This window comes from Mchenga conophoros, linkage group LG17, assembly GCF_057382185.1.
Source record: "Mchenga conophoros isolate Kocher_MC1m ecotype Shallow Benthic linkage group LG17, M_conophoros_male_GT1.1, whole genome shotgun sequence".
Classification (NCBI taxonomy): Eukaryota; Metazoa; Chordata; class Actinopteri; order Cichliformes; family Cichlidae; genus Mchenga; species Mchenga conophoros.
Window position 1 is genome coordinate 23,856,290 of NC_140542.1, and position 24,841 is coordinate 23,881,130.

The 24,841-nt window shown below is 41.1% G+C and overlaps 2 protein-coding genes across 2 annotated transcripts in view; both read left to right on the forward strand.

The window, feature by feature from the left end:
- The first annotated feature begins 1,226 nt into the window (after window positions 1-1,226).
- Window positions 1,227-6,837, forward strand: klhl42 (kelch-like family, member 42). Its single transcript, XM_085252438.1, has 3 exons — window positions 1,227-2,387; window positions 2,461-2,654; window positions 5,173-6,837. The coding sequence occupies exons 1-3, from the start codon at window positions 1,624-1,626 to the stop codon at window positions 5,625-5,627; spliced, it is 1,413 nt and encodes a 470-aa protein (XP_085108564.1). The 5' UTR covers window positions 1,227-1,623; the 3' UTR covers window positions 5,628-6,837.
- Window positions 6,838-9,720: 2,883 nt separating this feature from the next.
- Window positions 9,721-24,841, forward strand: part of nrip2 (nuclear receptor interacting protein 2) — a 48,833-nt gene continuing 33,712 nt past the window's right edge. Inside the window, exon 1 of the mRNA XM_085252083.1 lies at window positions 9,721-10,480. Within this exon, the coding sequence (XP_085108209.1) occupies window positions 10,325-10,480 (156 nt within the window). The 5' untranslated portion in view covers window positions 9,721-10,324. The remainder of the gene's footprint in view (window positions 10,481-24,841) is intronic.

Consider the following 24,841-nt stretch of genomic DNA (forward strand, 5'->3'; position numbering starts at 1 on the left):
TAGTTTTAACTTTACTCTTATTATTCTTTCTGGGTCACAAAATAAACGTTTAACATATTTTCAGGCGAGAATGTAGCTGTGTAAACCTCAAATATCTGCTCAGTTTATCAAGACACCACATATTTTCAAAAGCTCTCCGACGTTTTCGGAGACGTCTGTTACCCACTAGCTCGTTAGCTAGGCGGGGGCAAGGCTAACTAGAGCCGTGAGAACACCGGACTCCCGGCAAATCGTTTTCAAACCCACCACTGTCTTTCGCTACTCAGGTTAAACATGATATATAAGTCACTTAGATAACTTAAAATGTTATTGTTTGGCTTTCTTTAGTATTTTATTTGTTCCTGAGTAAATCGGTTTGGCTAAGATTAAAGTTATAGTTTTTGCACAGCTAAATAAACTTCAAGCAGACAGCTGATCATCAGAAGTTTGAGACGCTGGATAATATACTCCGGTGTCCTGTTATATTTTAGAAAGCAAGGAGTTTATTAAACTTCACCGAAACAATCTGCAAATTTCATTAAAAATTAATAAACTACCATCTTGTCTTTATTTTTAGTTAGCACAAACACTTCAAGCTGTAAGCTAATGATAGTTATATAAGACCAGATGCTGCTGGTGCAATAAGCTGTACGCTGTACGTCCAATGGATGATGATCTGATTAGTCGACTAATCACAAAAATAATCGGTGACTAGTCGACTATCAAAATAATCGTTTGTGGCAGCCCTAGTGTAAATCATTCTTCTGTAAATATGTACGTGAACTGGACTGAAAATGATTTAAAAAAGCAGCCAATGTCCAAAGAAAAACTTTGAAAGATATTCAGAAATCCTGGAGAACTGCTGCTCAAGCCCACTTTAAAAATGACAAGAAAGTCTGGTTCCTTGGAACCAAAATATGAAGAAATTATGGTCAAGCTGAGGTGACCACAGCCAATAGCATCTCTGACAAAACCCCAAATTAAATTTTATTTAATTAAAAAATCTAAATAAATAATAACAACTAACTAATCAAAATTAGCCAAACCAAATAAAATAAGTAAATAGAAATAAATAAATAAATAAACAATCACAAAAATAAATAGACTAATCAAAAGGGGGATCAAATATTTAACATACTCTCATCATTTATTCAAACCATGTTATGTAATTCTAATAACGACCTGCTGGGGGCAGTAAGGTGTCTTCGATACGCCTAATCTGCCAATAATTCCAATGGAAGAAGAAGACGCACATGATGTAGGGTGCAGAATCAAAACAGTTAAATTTGACAGCTCGACATTGTCCCTCACAAGGAAAATGTTATGAAAACGTTCCTGGCAGGCTGAGAAACAAACCGTGATATTCAACCAACATTTTCAGAAAGTGGGGCCGAGTTGTGGAGGAATGCCATCACGGGGAAAAGCTTCTTTTGGCCGGTTTATCCGGGAGCGTTTGCAGCGCCTCTACAGCTAGCTGATTAGCTTCCCAGCTCCATGGCGATCTACGGGCTGAGCATTACCATATATAGACCGGGCACGGAGCTCCCTGGCCGGTGAAATGTAAACGGCGACGGGCTCGGGAGACTGAGAAAGGGAAAGCAAAGACAAAACTCAGCTTGAGAGACCAAAACCACCATCTTCACCATGTCATCCGAGCAGATCATCGCCATCATCATGGATGACAAAACCTACGAGGTGAATAAAAAGAAGCTGATTGAGAAGAGCGACTACTTCCGAGCTCTGTACAGCTCGGGGATGAGGGAGTCCACGGAGGACTCGGTGCAGCTGCAAGGACTCAGCGTCCTGGGCTTGGAGCTGGTCCTGGAGTTCATCAACACCTCCAAAGTCCAGGTAGTCAACGAGACTCTGGAGGATCTGATCGAGACCGCCTCCTTTCTCCAGGTCACCTCCATCCTTAAGCTCCTCACTTCGGAGATCCGGCTGGAGAACTGCGTGGAGCTGTACAGCCTCTCCGAGGTGTATGGGACTCACGACCTGCGTACCGCTTGCCTCAAATACATGACCTGCTACTACCACCCCATGCTGAGGCGGCCCGAGTTCAGCAGCCTGGCCTCTGCTGTCAGGGACCAAGTCAAGGAGATGCGCATGAATGGCACTGCCACCCTGGTGGCCATCGGAGACTTCACCAGCCTGTCCCTGGACGTTCCAGATCAGGATGAGCCCTGGTCCATGCTGAGGTATGGAGAGGTGGAGCAGCGCTGGAAGCCTCTCGCCAACAACCTCCCTCCAGATATGATCAACGTCAGGGGGTATGGGTCGGCCATCCTCGATAACTACTTGTTCATAGTTGGCGGGTACAGGATGACGAGTCAGGAGATCTCTGCTGTGCACTGCTACAACCCCTGCAGGAACGAGTGGAACCAGGTAGCGCCACTCAACCAGAAGAGGTAACACGAGTCCCCACTTGGTCCCCATTGGTTGCCTTGCATCACGTTTCAGTCAGTGATTCTTCTCATGCAGGTCCAACTTCAAGCTGCTGGCTGTACAGGGGAAGCTGTACGCTGTGGGAGGCCAGTGTCTGGGCACAGTGGAGTGTTACAGCCCTGAGCAGGACTGGTGGACCTGCGTCTCCTCGATGCCCGACCCGCTGGCTGAGTTCTCTGCCTGTGAGTGCCAGGGTATGATCTACGTCATGGGTGGATACACTGCGAGAGGTGTGTGTACAGGAGCTACAGCAGCATATACACTAACACGCCAACACAGTCCGACAACAGTTTGGAGAGTAACTGAATTTTCATCTAGTGATTCTTTCTCCTTTTTTTTTAAGGAGCAAAAAAAGCCCACATTTAGAGGTTGAAGGTGACGTGAATCATTTCACAGCAGAAACCACAGTGCGAGATGACCTGAATAAAATAAAAAATGCGGTCTTTAAAAGATAATTTCATTTATTAAGAGAAAAAAATTATCCAAATCTACCTGCCCTGTGTGAAAAAGTAAATACTCCTCTTGTTAACTCATAGATTAATTGTGATTAACCACATTTTTTTTAGCCACACCCAATCCTGACTACTACTTTTTCATGGCACTGTAGTTATAACTCCTCCAAAAAGCCTCTGAGAAATGAAGGGAAAAAACAGAACTTAATTCCACAGAGTAAAAACCTCCCTGATGGCTGTATGGTATTTTTAGCCTCTGGTTAGTCTCAACAGATGTTTGTATGTCACGGTGATTCTGTTGGAGAAGACTTCCTGTTAAACGGAGTTCTTCCTCCCTGCTGTCGCCATGTGCTGCTCATAAGGGAACATCTGTTTTTTTACTTTTAGTGTCAGGTAACTGTAACTCTCATATCAAGGCAGTTTATAGTGTAAAGACAGTAAACAGTTTCCTGATACGTTTTACTGAAAACATCAAGATGTTTGTTTTGTTAAGTTTAATCGTCACAAGGGGAAAAAATTAGGCTTAAAATAAGAGAAGCGAGAGAAGAGGAACAAACAGAACACAGATACCCAGGACAGTGTCTTTTCCTTATACTGTGAGGTCACTAAGTAAAAGTGAGTTAAACTGAAAATGACTTTGTGTGAATTCAGATTTTCTTGTTGTTGCATTGTTGCACTTCCTCTCAGTTGGCTGTGGTGTTTGTCACGTTGTCCTTGTGTTGTTTTGTCACTGTTGACAGTTTGAAGTAGATGTTTTACATACCGTTAATGCAGAAGTGCATCCATCCCTTTCTTTGTTTTCCGTTCCTCACCATAAAGGATTTGTGATTATCCAAATCTGATCGCGTTTCCACACTGCAGCTTCTTCTGGTGATTTGTTAATAACAAAGTCTGAAACATCCAGCTTCACCCTCCTCTTTGACTCTAATGGGACCACAGTTTACAAAACAAACATCGTGTGCTTTGCAGCCATAAACTCATCAGCAAAGTGTTTACTGAGTTCATACTAAGAGGGAGCCGAGGACCTTTTCTCATGCACTTCTGTACAACGTAACCATCTGCCCCCTGCTGGCTGTTAGAGACGCAGGCTTTGCTGCACCACCAGATGTTTTTGGATCTTTCTTACCTACAGCTGTTTATATTCTCAGATTCAGTTCCTCTTGAGCTGCAGTTTACTTTTCTCAAACAAAATTAGATCACTTTTTACCCCCTTTAAAAAAACCCTCTAAAGGCATTCGTTAGAACCATTATGTCCATGTCACATTTTAGCGCCCAACGAGAATTTTAAGTAAAGTAAAAAATAATAAATACAATAAGCAAAAAGACAAAAATATAATTGAAATGAGAAATCACACAAAAAGTTATTAAACTTTTACAGTAAAAGCATGGACCGCTCATGCACCTTAAGGTAGTTACTACACACCCAGACTGATCTCTGAATGACTCATTATTTCTATATTGAGTAATTTAAGATTTTGGTAGTTTGGATCCTTCATATGGGGGCGATCGTGGCTCAAGAGTTGGGAGTTCGCCTTGTAATCGGAAGGTTGCCGGTTCGAACCCCGGCTTGGACAGTCTCGGTCGTTGTGTCCTTGGGCAAGACACTTCACCCGTTGCCTACTGGTGGTGGTCAGAGGGCCCGGTGGCGCCAGTGTCCGGCAGCCTCGCCTCTGTCAGTGCGCCCCAGGGTGGCTGTGGCTACAATGTAGCTTGCCATCACCAGTGTGTGAATGTGTGTGTGAATGGGTGGATGACAGGTTGTGTAAAGCGCTTTGGGGTCCTTAGGGACTAGAAAAGCGCTATACAAATACAGGCCATTTACCATTTTACCATATTTGGGTCTGCTGAGCTGCTCCTGCTTCTTATAATCCTATAAACTCTTCATTTTAATGTGTATTTATCCCTTTACCAGTCAGCAACATATCGTTTATAATCAGGACACCTTTTCCCGGATTATCTCTTATATAACCTTAATTATAAGGGATTTATCACTGCTGGGTGAACAGGATATCAAAGCGGTTATTGCTTCCATATTTGGGTTTTTGTTTAAATAAGATGAGCAACTTCAATGCATCTCCCAGGTTGTAGGAGATTTTATAAGATTTAAAAACTATTCTTTATTTTATTATCGGTTTGTTTATGTTGGAGCACATTCTTACATTTCTCTTTGTTAATTATTCAGTCATTCTGTGTTTTATTTATTATTTTTTTTTTATTTTGGGCTTTCTAATATTAAATATGTAACAATTACTCTCGTAAAGTTTTTTTTGTTTCTTCTTCCCATTACACCGGACAGAGAGGAACACAAACATCCTCCGATACTGCCCCATCTCTGACACCTGGACGACGTTCCGATCCTGCCCGGCTCACATCCGGAAGCAGCAGATGCTCTCCGTGGAGGATACCATCTACCTGGTGGGTGGATACACCCACGAGCTGGACACGGGGCTGCGGCGGCGACGTCCCAGCCAAACGGAGGACGTGCTGACGGTGCAGTCGTACAACGTCACCACAGGGGAGTGGCTCCAGCTGAAGGAGAACACGTCCAAGTCGGGACTGAACCTGACATGCACGCTGCACAACGACGGCATCTACATTATGAGCCGGGACGTCAGCCTGCCCACCAGCCTGGAACACCGCGTTTTTCTCAAATATAACATTTTCTCAGACGCTTGGGAGGCCTTCAGGCGCTTCCCGGCTCTGGGACAGAACATGCTGCTCTGCTCACTTTACCTTCCTAACGTGCTGTGACACGCAGAGCGGCGGGAAAGCTCGAGCACTGTTAACAGACCAATTATTGTTGCACTCATTGGGGATCTGTGGCGTCAGGGTGTGGTTGGCAGTTTGAACGCCTCGTGACCGCCGTGCCTCGGATTTAAAAACTTGAAAAACGTGCACTACGCTAAAGATACTGCTGTGGATGCAAATGGAAAAGCTATAATCACAAGTGTGGCCCAAAGCATCATCAGAGGTAGCACCAGTTTGTGCCTCTCATGTGTTAAAGTCAGCAGTCACCATTAAATAATCACCAGGTGAAGTTTAGAAAACACAGAACCAGCTGGTTTTGCCTTTTGAAGGCATTTCCACAACCCTCAAAAAGTCTCCTCTGACCATCTGGATGAGCACATGATGGTTGGATTGCAGATTTGAAAGGTGGAGGAACAGCATACATATGGTCAAAAGAGTCTTTTAGGGTCCTGGAAATGATGTTTGATGAGAAAAACATTTCCAATTCAAATAGTGTAAATTATATCACGTACAGAGCTTTAACAACCTCTTTGTGTGACGCAGCATGTGAAAACCAATCTGGAGTCCAAATTTCAAAACTTCTAGTTTAACATGCAAAATATTCATTTTTGTTTCTATGAATTTCTTTCAGAGAGACTAAAAAGTCTGCAGCATCACTGTGGGGATGAGTTTTCCTTATTATTTGTAGACTGTGACGTTAAAATGAATTTTTGAAAAACTGGAAATTAATTTTGCGCACAGCCTGGATCCTGCATATTTTTCACATGCTGTGTTACTCTTTAACATTTACAGCGTGACATTTCTGTCCACACTCTTTCCAAAAATCATTTAACAAAAACACTGAGAAAATAAACTGAAAGAAAATATTAAATACAGCTTAATTAAAAAATAGAATAATAAAAAATACACTAATTAGTTTTAATTCTTTTTTTAATTAAAGTTTTTTTTTTTTTTTTTTTTTTTTTTTTTCAGTTTTTCATGTTTTAATTTATTACTACATGGAGGATATTTAGCAGGTCCCAGGCTTAACAAAATTCAGAATAATCATTATAATAAAAACATTTTTTGGAAGCAGCTGACTCAGTAAGCACAGACTGCAAACACTAAAACTGCTGACAGTTTCTTTATATTTTTATTTTGGTTGATTTTTTTTAATTTACGAAAAACTTTTTATTCGTTTTATTTATTTCCTTTCTGTCTACTTTATTTTATTTTATTTTAACTAAAATATTTCAGCACCCAGAGTTTTCAGGCGATTTGAAAACCCCTCCGCCTTTGAAATGAGACATGATACTCCGAGTTAGGCTCTGTGCAGATCTCCTGCCTGCCACTGTTTTGTCTTAAGCAGACTTAAAACGCACTTTTCTACTTTTACATCCACGACCATACAAAACATGAGAGGCACTGACGAGGGCTGCATAACAGCATGCTTTCAAATCTAACGGCCACGTTATTCCTGATGTTTACACTCCATTGGCATCAAAGTTTAACATAACACAGCACAACACACTACAAACCTTAAAAAAATCTCAGAAACAACATGCATTAATGCACTGCACATGGCAGGTAATCATAACGTGGCTTTGGTTTTACACTGCCAGTCATACAAGGAGCAGAAGTTCTTTCAGAGGGAGCTTCATGTGTTGTATGAACACTTGCATAGTCTTACTCTTCAGAGAGACACTAAGAAAAGCTTAAAGCGCGATTTCATGAACTGATGCACACGTGCCTTCTGCAAGGATAAAAACAGGAAAAAAAGCACAAGATGCAGGACTCTGTTACATTTCCAGCAACCAACCAATATCGCTGTGTTTACTTTCTGATTTTTGCTGAAGCAGGTTTTGTTTTCATTTCTGCGATGAATGGAGGGATGGGTGCAGGTTTGAGAAGTGAGTCTGAAACTGCTGCAGTGGTTGTTTGACAGTTTGGACATTTAAGTCATGACCAATAAAGGTGAAGTTCAGGGGTCTGTTCCAGTGTCTTCTCTTTGCTAAATGCTATCCTACTAATCAGACACACACACACACACACACACACACACACACACACACACACACAAACAAATAACGGAGAGTGTGGTTTGCACATTCACTGGTTTCATTACACTGGTTCCATTTCAGCCAGAGACATAAATCCTTCATCTGGCTATAAAATTCAGACATGCTGAGCTACCCGCTGTGGTGACCCATTGTGACTAGGGAACAGCCAAAAGTAGCTTATTTTCAACCAGCAGAAAGGATTGACTGTTTTTAACTCTGATAATCTATGATGTGACATCCTACCAAAATATCTTTTCCACTTTCCGGGAACATGACCCCGGAGAAAGTCCTGCCTCTGAGGGTCACCCTGCTCCATTCCTTCCCAGGAAAAGTTGGCACAAATGCCTGGCCTGCAAGTGCATTTGCTCCTAATTTGAGGCTTCATTCATGGTCCATGAATTAAGGGTTTCTGTGATATTATTTCCATCTTATATTAATTTGTTTACCCATTTGTGAAATATTAAACCTCAAATCAACAGAAAGATCATTTTTAGCTCACCTTTACTAGTATGTCTACTATCACAAGTCACCTATTTTGGCTTTTTCAATTAATTCAACAGTGTTTCTACAATTCTAACAAACTAGAAAGTTAATATTTGGTATATTCTTCAGCACAGCCTGAACTTTCTTGGCAACTTTTAAATTATTTCAATAGCCTTTCAGTATAAATCTCCTGGCTTCTTGAAAGACATTCAAAACTCTTCCTATGTCGGCTGCCTTTAGGTAATCCCACACTGCTTTATAACGTTGAGGTCCGCGCTCTGGGGAGGCTAGTATAAGACTGATAGTGCTCCAATGTGTGTTTCTCTTTCCAGGTATGCTTTAAATGTATTGACAGCGTGCTTTAGATCATTGTCATGCTGAAAAATGAAGCCAGCGCCACTCAAAACCTTTCCCGATGGTTTTATTTGGTGGTGCAAACACTGTTGGTACTTTTCTGTGTAATTCCATCAATCTTGACAAGATCCCCAACACCACCAGCTGAAATGCATCTCCAAACCATGACAGAGCCTTAATGTTTTACAGATGGCTCTAAAAACTCATTGTTACCTCTCTCCTAACCTCATCTGTACATACTGATGATGATTTGAACCAATTATACCTCAGACATTTCTCTCGGCAGCCACCCTTCCACCGAGGCCATTTCTGATGATGCTTCAGTGAACAGTAGATAATCACTTGAAGGGTCAGATGCAACTCTAATTTCATTGTCAGGTCTTTGATCTATTTTTTCATTTTGCTTAAGGACATGACTTTCAGTTACTGTTCATCTGCTGTGCCTTAAGATACAAAATTAATATTGGTTCTTCGCTAAGTTGTCCAACTGTAACACAGGACATGTACAGTACAAAGGAAAAAAAAACAGATTCTTTTCAATAATGGCTGGTTGTGCCTCAGCGCTTGTCTTGCATTGCCATTGTAATTGACCCAGAGATAACGTGGAAGGGCTTACGTGTTTTATGATTTAGGGGTTTCAAAACCTTTCTTTACTGATAGAAAAGATGCACGTTGGGCAGAAAAACTCAACCAGCAGGTGGCAGCACACAAACATCAAATCCCTCGGCAGTATTTTCCACTTCACCTTCACAAGGACTCCCTCTGCCAGATGAAAATTATACACTTTAAAAAAGCAGTCTTATATATATATATATATATATATATATATATATATATATATATATATATATATATATATATTAACACGCACCCTCTGCAAGGATACACTCATTAAACGCTGTGACTGATAAATGAGCAGCCATACTACACTTCAAGGAAACCCTCCACACCTCCAGGCCAAATCACCACTGCTGTATAAAAATGTGTCATCGCGTAGAGGTCATGATGAACGGCATATTTATAGCTTTTGGTGGTGTGGATGGATGGAAAGGAGAAAATGGATTCTTTAATTCAGACGGGAAGGAAATCAATTGTTGCCATTGGTGGTGCAGATTGATCCCCTGTTTGGGGTCGGACCACAGCGAGCTCTTGCACCTACACAGCGGGGGACTGATGCTGCAAACTGTGTCGGGCTCAGAAGCAACACACAGGAGTGACAGACTGTGCGTGTGGGTGGCTGTGCCAGTTTAAAAGACTAGACGAGGCAGAGAAATGCTTACTGTGATGGTTAAGAATGTGGTTACAGATTAGCAGGGGAGCAGTGAGGTCTGATGTACAAAGAGTCAGCTGGGAAAATATGCTCAGTGTTTGGGGGTGAGGGAAAGAGGAAGGCTGAGAGGAGAGAGAGAGAGAAGCACTACCGAAGGCAGAGATGTATATGTGAGAGAGAGAGAGCGATACAAGGACAGACAGCTCTGAGGGGAGGGGAGGAAACACTTACACAGACTCTGTCACACCTTCCACACAGCCTCGCAGCCTCTGTGAGAGACTCAGCAGATCTTGACGCTGTGAGGAAAGATGCACATGAGAGGAGCAGGACAATAGCTCCTGGGAGAAATACATGCTCAGGACTATACAGCAGCATTTCAGAGAGAGCAACAGAAGCAACGTTTAGAGGTTTATTTTGCTGCTGAGGACCTTAAAGAGGACAAGAGCTTTATGTTCTTTGGAGGGGTTTCTCCTCTTCTGCTGCCGCTGTGAGGTTACAGTCTCCGTGCTCCCGTGCACAGCATCAGAAAGAACTGGTTTTAATAGCCTGAGACAATGAGCGAGGCGAAAAAAGGAGAGATAGCAATCCGGGATAAAGCCATCCTGCACCAGCAGAGGCGTCTGAAGCAGGCCACGCAGTTCACACACAAGGACTCTGCTGACCTCCTGCCCCTGGATGGTCTGAAGAGACTGGGCACATCTAAAGACTTGGTGAGTGAGCTGCATGAGTGTCTAAACTCAATTGGAGAGGTGGTGATGTGCATGCAGGTGCTTGGCAGCTGTCAAAGGTCTGCAGTGAGCAGATTAATTTGCCATAACCTGCTGATGACCTAACCCACACTTTGACTGAGCTGCAACAGTTGGGATTTTGTGATGTAATGTGATTATGTTATTTGTGTTCTGTGTTCGACTTGAATACAGTTTTCCTTGTCGATTATGGTCAATGATTGTTGTGTAATTTGATGGCATTTCATTGGCTGGAAACAAACCTACAGGCCTACGATGGCTGTACCAACAACACTATATGGTGTAGAAGGGTGTGCTGAGACACCTAAGAGCTGAAAGAGTCAGTGGAAGTTTAAGGATGTTGTAGATAGAGCTGGTGAAATAAAGAAATCGTTTGAAGGTTGCCAGGCTATTCCTTGCTTTGCACAAAAAAATTGGACAGCAAGCAAAAAATTGGCTTAAACTACCCCCCTGGTCTGGTTCCCTGATGGGAAACGGTGGAACGCTCCATCATGGTTGGGGGTGAGAGACTCTCTCAAAACCACTTTATAACAATATAAAATGAAGAAAAGCTGCAAATCCTCTTGTTACTGCATGGCCATTAAGTGTAACCTCTAAAATAAAGATTCATAAAACATTCACAGTCGTGCACTCTGCATACAGAGAGGGGAACGTCTTGTCAAAGGAGTTTACAGTTCACCGAGCAGGCCTCTCAAATAGAGACTGAAGTTAGTGCACACTTGGAAACAGACACACACTTTAAGGGTTGACATACAGGATGAAAGACAGCCTTGCAAGTAAAGTGGGGCAAGTCTGACCTGCTCACTTCCTCTTCCCCCAGAAACCTCACTAAACTGAAGTTGTTATGTACACTCTGGAGGAACTCCCTGTAATAATCTCAGCAATTTATTACTCAAGCTCTCCTCTGACACAGTTCTGGTTTGATGGTGGCAGCTTCGCAGGTTCCCCAGAGCTCTCTGAGAACCTGAGCACAGTCACGCTGGCACAGGAAAGCAGCTCTGGCAGCGCTCTGTGATCTGCGTATATCACGCTGCGATGCATTTACGTCTGCCAGATTTTAATACCAACATTTGCTGCTAGAAAAACATTCCTCCCCCCTTCTCCTCTGTCTCCACTGAGCTGCTTCATTACAATCCAGTGATGTAGATGTGTTTCCACTGACCTTCTTTCTTTCTTCACCCAGTGTCTGAGAAATACACATCATTTCAATGAATTACAATAACAAATACTGGAAGGACGCATGCTGTGATTTTATTTATTAACTAACATTTAGCTTTTCTTCAGCTAGCTCAAAAACTGTTGATCCGATTCGCTTCAAACCTGGCGGATATTTAGCTAAGGACTAGAGTAAGTGCATAGTTAAGTTTGAGTTAATTTGCATAAACGGTGCTCATATTTTGGCTAAACATTGCTCTTTGTTACACTGGCTGCTGCCTGCTCCACTCTGTTTGTAGAGCGTGCTGCACACATACAGACAGAGTCTTGTTAATTTGGCTTTTTGAGGATATTTATTTACATCAATGCATTCCCAATCTTCTTAACCACACATTTAAGTCCCAAACTCTAACCTAGAACCAATTCCACCTTTAACCCTCCAACCAGGCCTTCAAAAGCGAAAAAAGCCATCCAAGATGTTTTAGATTTTACAAAATATAATCACCCAGATGGTCTAAAACTCTCTTAAAGACAGCTGGACATGTTTCCAACTTATTTTATTCTGTGTCAGTACCATATGACTAATAGTATGATCTCAGATGACTAATCTGTGTGCATCATCACCTCTGTTTGTAGATACTGTGGTGGTCTATAAGGTCCCATTTTAAAGCCTCAAGATAAAGTTTTTTTTTCCAGATGTGGTAATGAGTGGCAGATGTGACAATGAATGGATAATTCTCATTTCTTAAATTTAGAATAACCAAAATTTACAAAGTGGACTAAATATATTATTCATTATGATCCAAAAAATGAGTGACTGAGCCCATAAACTAATCAAGTGTTCACCAGCAGATGTCTATATGAACATAAGATATTTTTGCAACTACAGCTATATTTAAAATAGAAAGCAAGCTTAAAGCACTTCTATGTAGACTTCTGTAATGAAACTCCTCTTTTATCTACAGATGTATAAAAAGGTCTTCTTCCTGTCCTTATCATATATCCTGCACGACTGCTGCCTAGGCCTCAGCCACACAAGTTCAGAGACTGGTTGGCAACTTCACAACAACTTCCAATTGCTAAGAAAAAGCATAAAAAATGATATAGTAATTAAATAGTTTTCTCTAACCAATCAATGAGTGTTTGCTGGGTGAAATTGGTCACAAAGAGCATGCTGCACCAAAAACCTCCTTGTGATTGCTTTGGTTCCTAAAAAGTTCCCTGTAGTCTGCATAGAAGACGTGAAGATGAGCATGCAAACACTTGCTAACTAGTAGCCACCATGAGGTAGTAAAACCTGAAAAGGTTTGATGCAAACCAGAAACGCAGCCGTCTCCCATGCAAACAACAGATGATTGCGGAAATCTTTTAGTGACCAAAGTAATCACAAGGTGGTTTTCAGTGTGGCACCGTGTATCAGCCAGCCAGCAACCACTCACTTAATGGTCAGGAAATTCAGATTTTCCCTAGCAACTAGAGGTTGCCAGGTGGTCAACATAGTCCAAAAAGAAGTGAAGAGAGCGGTCATAGAGGAACTCAAGTTTAAATGGTAAATGGCCTGTATTTGTATAGCGCTTTTCTAGTCCCTAAGGACCCCAAAGCGCTTTACACAACCTGTCATCCACCCATTCACACACTGGTGATGGCAAGCTACAATGTAGCCACAGCCACCCTGGGGCGCACTGACAGAGGCGAGGCTGCCGGACACTGGCGCCACCGGGCCCTCTGACCACCACCAGTAGGCAACGGGTGAAGTGTCTTGCCCAAGGACACAACGACCAAGACTGTCCAAGCCGGGGCTCGAACCGGCAACCTTCCGATTACAAGGCAAACTCCCAACTCTTGAGCCACGATCAATAGTCAGATCAAAGATGACTTCTTCATAGCAGTAACAAATATAACAAAGAGAAGTGTATATTTCTCTGATAGTGATTGTAAACATACACGGCAGACTCAGTGGCATTTTGATCATCTTTATTTTACCGGTTGCCGTACACACACACACACACACACACACACACACACACACACACACACACAGAGCTGCAGCTCTCCCGCTGCCAGCTCAACATAACAACAACCACATTCGCCAAAAACTCTAAACTTTTAAGCCAGCGAGGCGTGATTGCAGATGCCGCTCAGGTGGGTCAATCGCACCTGCAGCAGCACCGCAAACCACGCCCTGTCACAGTGATGTAAACACAAATGTCATGCTGCATTAGTTCAATATTTTTAATCCAACATCAGCTATGATTCCTTTGAAACTATAGCAGTGACAAGCTTTTCCGTACACGTGTAGATTTAACTGGGTTTCTGGTTCGGCTCATTCACACAGGTGCTTGTTTCTCTGCGTAACACTTGGCCTAACATTCACGCACACTCTGCACATCAAAGATAGTGGACTGATGGTTCGAACCACCAACCTTCTGATTATTAGATGACCCACTCGAAATGTTACTGTTTTGTTTTTGTAACAAAAATGGCAAAATTGGGGTCCGTCGCTGTGTGAGCTGTTTTTCACATTCATGTGCCCACTTTGGCCACAGTAATTCATCTGCTTATAAAAAGCCAGATCCTGAGTTCCTCATAAATGCTGTCTTCATCATATAGATTAAATATTAACTAAAGAGCATGATTTTTTTCCCTCCACATCACCAAGTATTTGTGATGTAAACTAGGATGATGAACACAGCAAACATTGACATATTAACTTTGTCATTGTGAACATGCTGACATTAGCATTCAGGTCAAAGCCTCGCTGCGCTTCACTGAGCTTCTAGGCTCATTGTTCCAGAGCCTCTTTGGCAGCTGAAAAGAGTCCATTACAAGCATGCATCTGAACATTATAAAAGATAAAATCAGAAAAACAAAAACTCAATAAAACATTATTAGAATTTAATGAGCAAGTTATCCATTTGCAGCCTGCGATTCCACATCTGCAGGGGCCTGAAAACACTCTTATCACAATACCAATTATCTTCTCCTTAAAGACAGAACCAAGCTCATCTCAACACTTCTCCGAAATGCAATCTGTAGCACAGACATGGCCAGGGGGGGCCACGCTGCAATTAGCATGACATCTAAGTGATTTCTGATGTGAGAGTAGCTCCAGGAAAACTGAGGAGGGAGCTGAAATTGCCAGCAGTCCTCCACCGTGCCTGTACATCCTCCCCGCAGTCGGCCGTGTACTCACTCAGGCTCCGAATGAACGCACTATAAATAAATTAAAAGGAAGGCATGATGTGTTTCTGAGGACAAAAAGATGAGGTCATGTGGGTTCAGCTGTCAGATCTGCTTGTTTGTCTGCAAAGCTGTCTGCCTTTTCTATTTTCCAGACTTTTTATCCTGGTATTTTTAACCTAATTTAAGGATAATTGTAACAATACATTAACATATATGTTGTTCCTTCTCTGGAAAATTCTAATAAAAAAATAAAAAAAATTTCTAAAGGCCACAGTGCCGTTCATTTAGAAATTTAGACTTAAACATGAAGTGAGAATAGTTTTGATAATACAAGAACATTTATGAAAAAATCCTGTTTCTACTCATTTTCACAATTATTTTTTTATTTTGTATAATTTGAAGGTGTCAGCTTTTGCAGACATTTTGTAAACTAACAAGTCAATTCCCAGAGAAATATGAAAACAGCCATTACCTGTAGCCCTAACCATGTTCCTGTTGTTTAAATTAATATTATGACAGTGTGGAAATGCTTTTATTAACATTTTTAGGTCAGAAGATTGATAGAAATCATTGAAATTACTGAAATCTGAAAAACAGTTATTTTGTTTGAGATTTCATATGGGAGCTATTTCTTAACATAAACCCCACAGCGCTACATCAAGAAAAGGATGTTTGTTTCTGTCACTAAAAAACACCTTTTTGCCATCCATGAGTCAAAATTTCAAGTTCCAAGTTCTTAAAAGTTCTGCAAACTCAAATGTCTGAAACAATAACTTGAAAGTTTGATTAGTTCTACCCAGAAAAAATTGAAACAAGATTCCACAGCTTAGCTGTCTTTTATTTATTTAGCTTTTTGCGCCGCATACACTGTTTTGATTTTGTTGTACATCGTTATAGAAACATTGTACTTGTCTATACACTATACACTGTCAAGTTTTCATGTACTTACTGTATATATAGTAACCAGTTAACAATCTATTATTTATTTCATAACTTATTCCAACATCTTCACATTTCACGTATAAATATAACAATAAATATGCAGTACGTTTTGCTACTGTATTGTCTTGTGGCCTCTTCTGTTCCCTACACTGAGAGTTGTAAAGCTATTTTGACTCTTAGACATTTGTTTTTGACCTTCAGGGGTCCTTTTTTAAAATTTTGGACAGAGCGACACTGGTCGTATCCTCCTGCTTTTCTTGGTTCTGCTATATTATGCAATGCTTAAGCTACTCATGAGATGAAATTTCAGGATATTTCTGCTCGTTGTTTTGTGTCTTATCATTAGACGAGTGGGTGGATACCAATCTCATATCTGTGGGATGAATTTGAAGCTGCAGCCAAATAGGTCATCTCACATTACAGCATATTTACGGGATGTGTGATGGAAGCTAATGTAGATGTAAATGTCAATTAAGATGAACTGTTAGCTTTCTAACACTTAACAGCAAATTACAATGCCATCATCATAAGCAGGGTGGTTTTCATCGTCCATGCTTCTGTTTCAAGCTAAATCTAAGCATCCTGGATGCACAGGTGTAATTTAAAAAGTATTTTTTGCAGAAACACTTAAGATACAGAAATATCATGAAAGTATACCAACAAACTACATAATTTTAAGGACACAACACAATCAGCACTGAGTCTGTGCTGCATTATCTGACAGAAACCGTTGCATTTCCTGGTGATTTGTGAGTATTACCAGACAGATGATGCATAAATCCTACATGATAAAACACAGTGAGCTGTGGTCTATAGGGTGAAAATAAACAGCTGCACAACTGCGTTTACAAAGTTTAAAGGGAAGATTTAGGAGGCAGATGCCCCTTTACAGATCCATCCTTTTCTTTTTGGGGGGTCTGTTTGAATAACTCTGTCTTAAAACACACAGATATTTATACTGTACTTTGCTCCATGATGTCCTTTCACCCTGTGTCTGAAACTGAGCTCCAAAAATAGGACAACGTTGGTTAAAGATATAACCCGTGTAGACCTCTAATAAGCTTTTGACTATGAGGAGGAAGTTTTAGCCTCATGAAATTTCAGGCTGAGTGGTGAGTTTGCGTGTGCATATAGCAAAAAACAGAACAGCTGAGACTTTAACAAACAGGAAATTTATTACATCGGAACTTTAGGAGTGCAGGATTATAAAATGGGTCGGGTTTGTGTCATTATTTCATCCCAGACTTTTGGTCCTTTACACTTCTGTGGGAAAACAACGTTATGATTTGGCCTCTGTAAACACTTTCTTGAAGAGTTTATGGGTTCAGTCATTCGATTTTAAATCTTTGGAAATCTAAAATTCTGGTAGGAAACATGCTCGCTGGCTATAGACTTGTCAATCACAAGTCTTTAGCCAACAAGTGCACAGTTTCATGGTCTGACCCACAAATCCACTTGAAGGTCAAACATTGCAATGGCCAGAGAAACTGCAAAAAAACCCAAGAGCTACATTTCAGACTTTACAGGCCTCAGCATGTTAAATGTTCAAATTCATGAGTTCACATTCACAGTAGTATGAATTGTTTGGAAAGGTTTCAAGGAAAAAAACATGGTAGCATGGGTTATGTCTGCAAAAATGCATCTGAACAAACCAAAAGACTTTGAACAGATGATCAGACATTTGGCCATAATGTACATCTCCATTTCAGCAGAAACACAACATACAAAGAGTGTAGCACGGGGGTAGAGGGGTGATGATTTGGGCTTGTTCTGCAGCCACAGCACGTGGGCACCATAAACTGCTCTGTATACCAAAGTATACTGGAGTAGGATGTTTAGAGACAGCTAAAGCTTGGCTGAAAGTAGGTCATGCAACAGGACAATGATGTCAAACACAGCAGCCAATATGCAAAAAGGCTGAAAAATGAAAGAATTGAAGTGTTGCAATGAGCCCATGAATGCAAAAAACTGTAAAGAACTGTGGACCAAAACTCCCACATAACAATGTGAGAGACTGATACATACAGAAAACAGTTACTTCAAGGTTGTTGCGCAAGCTATTTAATCTTGAGGTCATAACTTGGCCATTTGACGGTTAATTATGATAATGAAAAAATATGATGCTACACAATCCTCATACTTAAAATCAATAAAAAAATGTTCACAAGCTCGCTTTTATTTATTTATTTTTTGCTGTAGCATCGTCTCCTTCCAGTTAATTTGAACTTGCTGGCCTGTCCTGTGCAGTGAGTAATTCAGCAGCACAGCAGAGCCCGTTATGTAAGAGTGAATTTGTTTTGCTGCTCTTTTGCCTGAGGTCATTTCACTTTCAGCAGCAGCAGCAGCAGCAGCAGCATTACTCCAGCCATGTTTGGCTGTGGAGTCAGGGGAGAATTGAGCTTGAAAAGGGCAAAATCCACCTCTCGAACACAAGAGCGGCGGAGGGGAAGGAAAGAGACAGCTGGAGGTGGAGTCAGGGAGGAGGCGCAGTTTAGTGGGGCCGTTTTATGCAACACAATACAAACCTCTGAGCAGGCATATGACAATGTAAGAAGAGTAAACAGGAGAGGATGAGTGTTTGTGTTGGGCTGGAAACATCAACACCTGAGCTCAGCATAGAGCGAGTTATTGTGTAACCACTGTGTAACCGCGATGCTTTCCACTGTACACACTCAACACGTGCTCACCAAAGCTGCTGCAGCCTGAGAGACATGACAAATGTAGAAGACTCTGTGAGGTCTAAACCATCATGGGATTAGCACCAGGTCTAAGTCTAGTCCTAAAAATCAGGGGTAACCCATAAGCATAAACCACACCCAGTGTAGTTTGGACAATGGGAAATAAGATTTGTAAATATTTTAATGCGAGTTAGACAGAAGGATGTTTTTTTTAGAAGAACAATTTTCAAAAGCCAAAAATCACACACACACAGATTTAGGTTAGGGTTAGAAGTTGAACAAGGTGCAAGAAACATGCGTGAGGTGAATCTCCCGTTCAATGGAGCTCTATTAGAATGTGATCTAGTGATTATGGAGTTCATTTGACTACAGTGAGCTCACTGTCATGTTCCAAAATTCAGTTTGAGATGATTTGAGCTTTGTGACATGGTGTGTGATGCTGCTGGAAGCAGCTGTCAGAGGATGCCACCGTGGACATAAAGGGATGGACATGGCCAGTAATGATACTCAGAAAGGCTGTGGCGTGTAATCCCAGCATTTAACCACAACCACGAAATGTTCGAAATCATATTTGTCCACATTCTGATGCCCTGTTTGAACTTCAACAGGTTGTCTTGGTCATGTCTGCATGCTTAAATTCACTGATTTGCCACCATGTCATTAAGTGATAGATATTTGTATTAATGAGCAGTTGAACAGGTGTTCTTAACAAAGTGGCTGTTTAGTACGTAAAAGTTTGTCCTGAGCGTTCAGACATGTGAAATGGTCCTTATCAGCAGAGTTCATTCAGTTATTATAAATATACTCACCATTACTTTGTCCACAGTGTGTGAAATGTTAAATATTTGTATCTGTCAGTAGCAGTGATGGGCATAACGGCGTTACAAGTAACGGTGTTACTAACGGCGTTACTTTTTTCAGTAACGAGTAATCTAACTAATTACTATTTTTAATCGTTACAACGCCGTTACTGTTACTAACAAGAAAATGCGGTGCGGTCGCGTTACTATTCTTCAATAAATAGATGGTTGAAGCTGTCTTCAGCTTACCGCGTTTTATATCAGTTGCAGGGAAGTAGCTGTAAGTAATCTGGGCGCTACAACTTTAAGCAGCTGCGCACGCTCCCGCGGATGGCAATCACTTTCTGCCCAACGATCACTTTTTGGCACAACACCTGGAGCTAAGGGGCACACGACCACTTTAAGATTACAAAGCAACAAGGTGATATCTATATCAGTTTTCAAATTGTGTTGATAGGACACGCAAAAACCAGAGTCATGATAAACAATATATACACGTTGTTTTTCCTCAATAGTTTCCTCACGTTTACTGTCTAAGGACAGCGCTAGCAAGCACTCTCTGCTTATGACCAAAAAATAAAAAAACAAAACAAAAAACTGCCCTTTCGTGTTGGTGGAAAAATGCACCACGTCAACCAATCAAAAAATGATATGGCGACATGACATTTGGTTGTTTAGGAAGAGGGGGAAGTTTTTGGAGTGACGGCGAGAGAGAGAGAGAGGAGAAAAAGAGAGAGAGAGTGAGACGTGAGAGATTTGTGACGTTTAGCGTGTTTGGAGTGTAGTTAATGTGTTGTCTTGTGTAGTTAGTGTGTAGTGTTGTGGATAGATTTGTGTTGTGTGTCAGAACAATGAGGCGACTGCTGTCTCCAGGTAGAAAACAGGAGTGATACACCTGCTGCTGTCAGACCTGCAGGTATCAGGCTGTGATGTTCTCCTTTATAGTGGACAGAAATTTTTGGAGTGGCACAAATAATTTGCGGCATCTTATTGAATGCAAAACACCTGATTGTTGTGTACATAATATCAAGGACTTCCACATTATAAAATCAGCTATTTTGAACAAATTTCACAGTTTTGAAAAAACATTTCTCCTAAAGTATTGCACTACTTAAGCTTTGAAATGAAATCTCCTATTGGTGTTACTTTTGCTGCACAGTTTGCTCATTCCTCACCCTGCAGCTTAGCTGTCGGTTTGATCTCTTACAGACGAGTGAGTCAGAAGCCTGAGTGTGTGTGTGTGTGTGTTTGTAGGCCTGTCTAATCAAGAGATCTGGAGTCTCCAGGTACATCTGAGGATGATCAAAAGCTACAGAACTGGACTTGGATGTAAAACGGTGGCACAGAAGGAGCTTATAGAGGGTGGAAAAGTGAGCTTTACTTTAAATAAAACTAAGCACTGTGTCCAATTTAAACCAATAAACCCCGATCATCTATTTAAAGGTACAGTTCATCCTGAAAATAAAAATATCTTTACTTTTGCCTGTAGTGCCCTCTGTCCATTACTTTTTAGCAGAGGTGTGGACTCGAGTCACATGACTTGGACTCGAGTCAGACTCGAGTCATTAATTTTATGACTTTAGACTTGACTTGAAAAAATGTTGTAAGACTTGTGACTTGACTTAGACTTTTACACCAATGACCTGGGACTTGAATTGGACTTGAACCGGTTTACTTGAAAAGACTTGATATTTCACCCCAAATATAAAATGTAACATGCATATAGAGATTGAAAATGTGATGTCTAGGTACTAGCGCACGCAGGCTTTTAATTGAAATCAGTTATACAGCGATAAAAAGAAACACAAAAAATGGCAAGAAGCTGTTGTATTATTAACTGCAATAGCCGGTCACATGACGGCCACGGGAAGCCGACGGGTAAAGAAATCGGTTGTTATCGGATTACGTCGTTGAAGAGAAATTGTTCGAGCCATGTTTCCGAAGTAACAAAGACGCGACGGATGGCCTGGATCGCAGCCATTCAAAGACCAAATATAACGTCCCAGAACACTCCAGCTCACATGTTAGTCTGCTCCAAGCATTTCCACAAAGGTCAGTCTTCTGTTGTAGTTAATGCGTCATTTTCATAACATAATTGGTGATATAGGTTACAAGCAAGTCTGACGCTGAACAGAAATTGTCGCGCTATGCTCCTTTGTTTATTGTGCATAAATAGTGAATTGTCCTGACACAATATTGTGTTTCGCTTCTGTTATTATGGTACATTGACAAAAACATACTTTTATTCACAGGATAAAACAGTTGTTTTGTATCACTAATTGCCCAGTACGATTACAGCATACAGTATTATTGTCACTGCTACATTTCTGTGATGCTACCAGAAATTATTTCCACTACTAATTAATTACCATTGAGCTCAAAGGTCCTATTAATAAACGGTTAACGAATGTGTATTTATGACGACGATTTGTGAGACTGGTAAACTTATGATACGTACGATGGTCTTTCGTTCTCCACGGTGCATTTCAAGGTCCTGCACCCATCCGTCGGTAAACTGTACCTGGGCTTGTTGCAGTGACCTGAAGTTACTAAACTTCATGAGTGTGTGCACTCACTCCAAGAACCGTATGATTATAAATATGCATATAAATATGCTACGATGAGATAGCTGACTTCATCTAACTAGCAAATGTTGTCCAGGCTACGTTGGTGATGCAGTTTTTTTTAATATGTATGATATTTTTGTCATGCGATTTTAAAGCTGGTCCTACAAGCGCATCCAAGAATAACATACAGCTTATCTCAGAACTGTCAGTGAAAATTATTCTTGGAGCTAGGTTTAATTGAGCTGCATTTTAAAGAGGTGCAATTTCACAATTTGTGTATATTTTCTAAGTTCACTATTTTGTCATGTGTTGAGAAAAACACAGATTTAAAAATTACATGGTCTAATATTTACATTTAGCATAACTGCAACATTCTTTTTTCGTTTTTTTTTAAAGACTCGAAAGGACTTGAAATTCAAAATTTCAGACTTGTGACTTGACTCGGACTTTTACACCAGTGACTTGAGACTCGACTCTGACTTGCCTGACATTACTTGAGACTTGACTTGAGACTTGAGGATAAAGACTTGAGACTTACTTGAGACTTGCAAAACAATGACTTGGTCCCACCTCTGCTGGTTAGAGTTGCATGGATCGCAGATTTATCCGTTTTTTGTGAATATAAGCTGCTGACTGGTGAGCAGAATTTTCAGCTTGGTACGTTAGTGTTCATCAGTTAATCATAAAACATATTTAGTGCTTATAACAAATATATTATGCTAAATAAAGACAGATTTTTCCACAATGTATATGATAGTAAGAGTTAGTAAACCTCTATTAAAGTCTCCCTCTGCAGTCTATTGTTTCTTAGATTCAGCATTGAAACTGAATTTAAAACCAAACATAGATGACATTCTGTCGCCTCATCAACCACCAAGATCTCACTGCCTACAGACATTCAGTAACTCTCATTGGATAATGTTAATAAATATCTTTCACTAAATATGAACGTTTTCTACCTGTCCTTGTTTAAATTATGAAAGAAATTATTATGCCTGAGAATCTCTAGAATGTCGACTACTTTCCACTAAACAGTTGTCTTCTACTTTGGTTAGTTTTTTTAACAACCATTTAAAAAACATATTTTGCTTTTGTTTTATTTTTTACTGCAATTCCTGTAGAGTAGCTTTTATAGTGTTAATTCAGTATGTGCTACAAAATAAAAGCCTTTCCTTTACATTAGGTTTGTGGGCATTTTATTTTGAATTGTTCCAATCATGGCACTTCAAAGGAACAGCGCATCACAGGAACAGCCTGTGATGTCACAGTGCACATTCTACTGGAAAACCCTATAAATAGGGGAGACGTTCAACCAACTTTAGTGGATCTCGGATGGCAGAAACACAAAGCAACCTGGTTGTTAAAACAAAGACAAGGCGGACGCAGAGAAACGCACACGCACACGCTGACGCATCTACAATGGCAGAAGCAAAAATAGAAATGGTCATCACACCAAAACCTGAGGTTGATAAAGCCGCACAACCAAATACTAAAAAGTCTCCTGTGGCACAACCACCAAAGGAAACGGTTGTGAAACCAAAGAAACAAAAAAAGCAAAAACAGAAAAGAGTGGCTGAAGAACCAAGAAGAGCAATTACTCGGGCATATGCCCGGGCTCTTCTTGAAGCTCAAAACAGCACGGGTGATGGAGCAAACCCGAAAAATGAAGAAATGCAAAAAAACTCTGGAGCCACTCTTGAAAAAGAAAAGGCTGAATCCCTCCCCATTTCAAATGCAAAGGAGGACATGGAGAGAGAGAGAAATGGGAAGAACCCCAGCAGACAAAACCCTGTGCCTAATGGAGGGACTTGGGAATATCAACCCATTCCCACATTTAGACCCCCGTTTAATCCCTGGCACGAGATTGCTGCTCTCAGACACCAACTGGAAGCCTCCCAATACCATCAGAACGACCTTTACTGTAAAATGGTAGGTGCAAACAAGAGGGCCTCTTATCACCAGTTTCAGGTGAACAAACTTCGTGAAGAAATTAACGAGAACGAGCAAAATCACGAGGAAACGATCAAAGGCCTCATAGAGCAGCTGGAAGAGGCTTCTAGTAATAAGCCCTATGACATCAGTGAGACAGACACTCTCGTGAGTGACAATGAAGCTATGGTCATATTGGATGAGGTGATTGCTACCCTGCAGGACCAAATCAGCCACCCTACCACAGAGCAGTGTGTGGAGTCTGCCACTCCAACCACAGAGGCTTCACACACTGACTCTGTAGGACTGAAGTCCTCTAAGGAGGCTGAATTTGAGCTCAAATGTAGGATTCAGCAAGAGCAGATTGAGATGCTCCAGAAACAGCTCCTAGCAGCTCAAAATCAGCTTGAAGAGCAGGCCGTTAAACATAGGCAGGAGCAGGAGACACTCAACCTGGAAATCAGTGACCTGAAATCCCAGCTCTGCCCCAACAAGGCCCTTCATGATTTGAAGCTAGAGTCTCTGGAGCGAGAGCTGAAAGGGGCCAAAGCTTCCTCACTTAAAATCCCACAGCAGCACAAAGAACAAAATTCCACTGCTGCAAATGAAATGCACAAATTTGAGCTTCCGAAAGAAAACGAGACTGGAGAACAGGACAAGATGGAAAAAGAGGACTCACTGCCATCCACTGCAAGGTCTCTGCAGGAGCCTCAGAAAGAAAAAGACACCACAGAACAACAGAAGATAGAAAAAGAAGAGTCAGCTGCATTTTCTGTACAGGAATCTTTGCAAAGTGTACAAGACAAACAGAAAATGCTCAATGTCAAGGTGGCTGAACTCAAGACTGAAGTTAAGAGCCTGCCAGAGATTCCGCCAAGGAAGAAGAAGAACAAGAAGAAGCGGAACTGTGCGCGTCCCCAATTTCACATAATTGGTGTCAACATCAAGTCCTAAAAATCATATTTATATACAACTAAATTGTCAGTGAACATTTGAACCCCTCTAGGTCAAGACAGAAGGCCACCCCTTCCTGAGCCCGGTTCTGTCAGAGGTTTCTCCCTATTAAGAGGG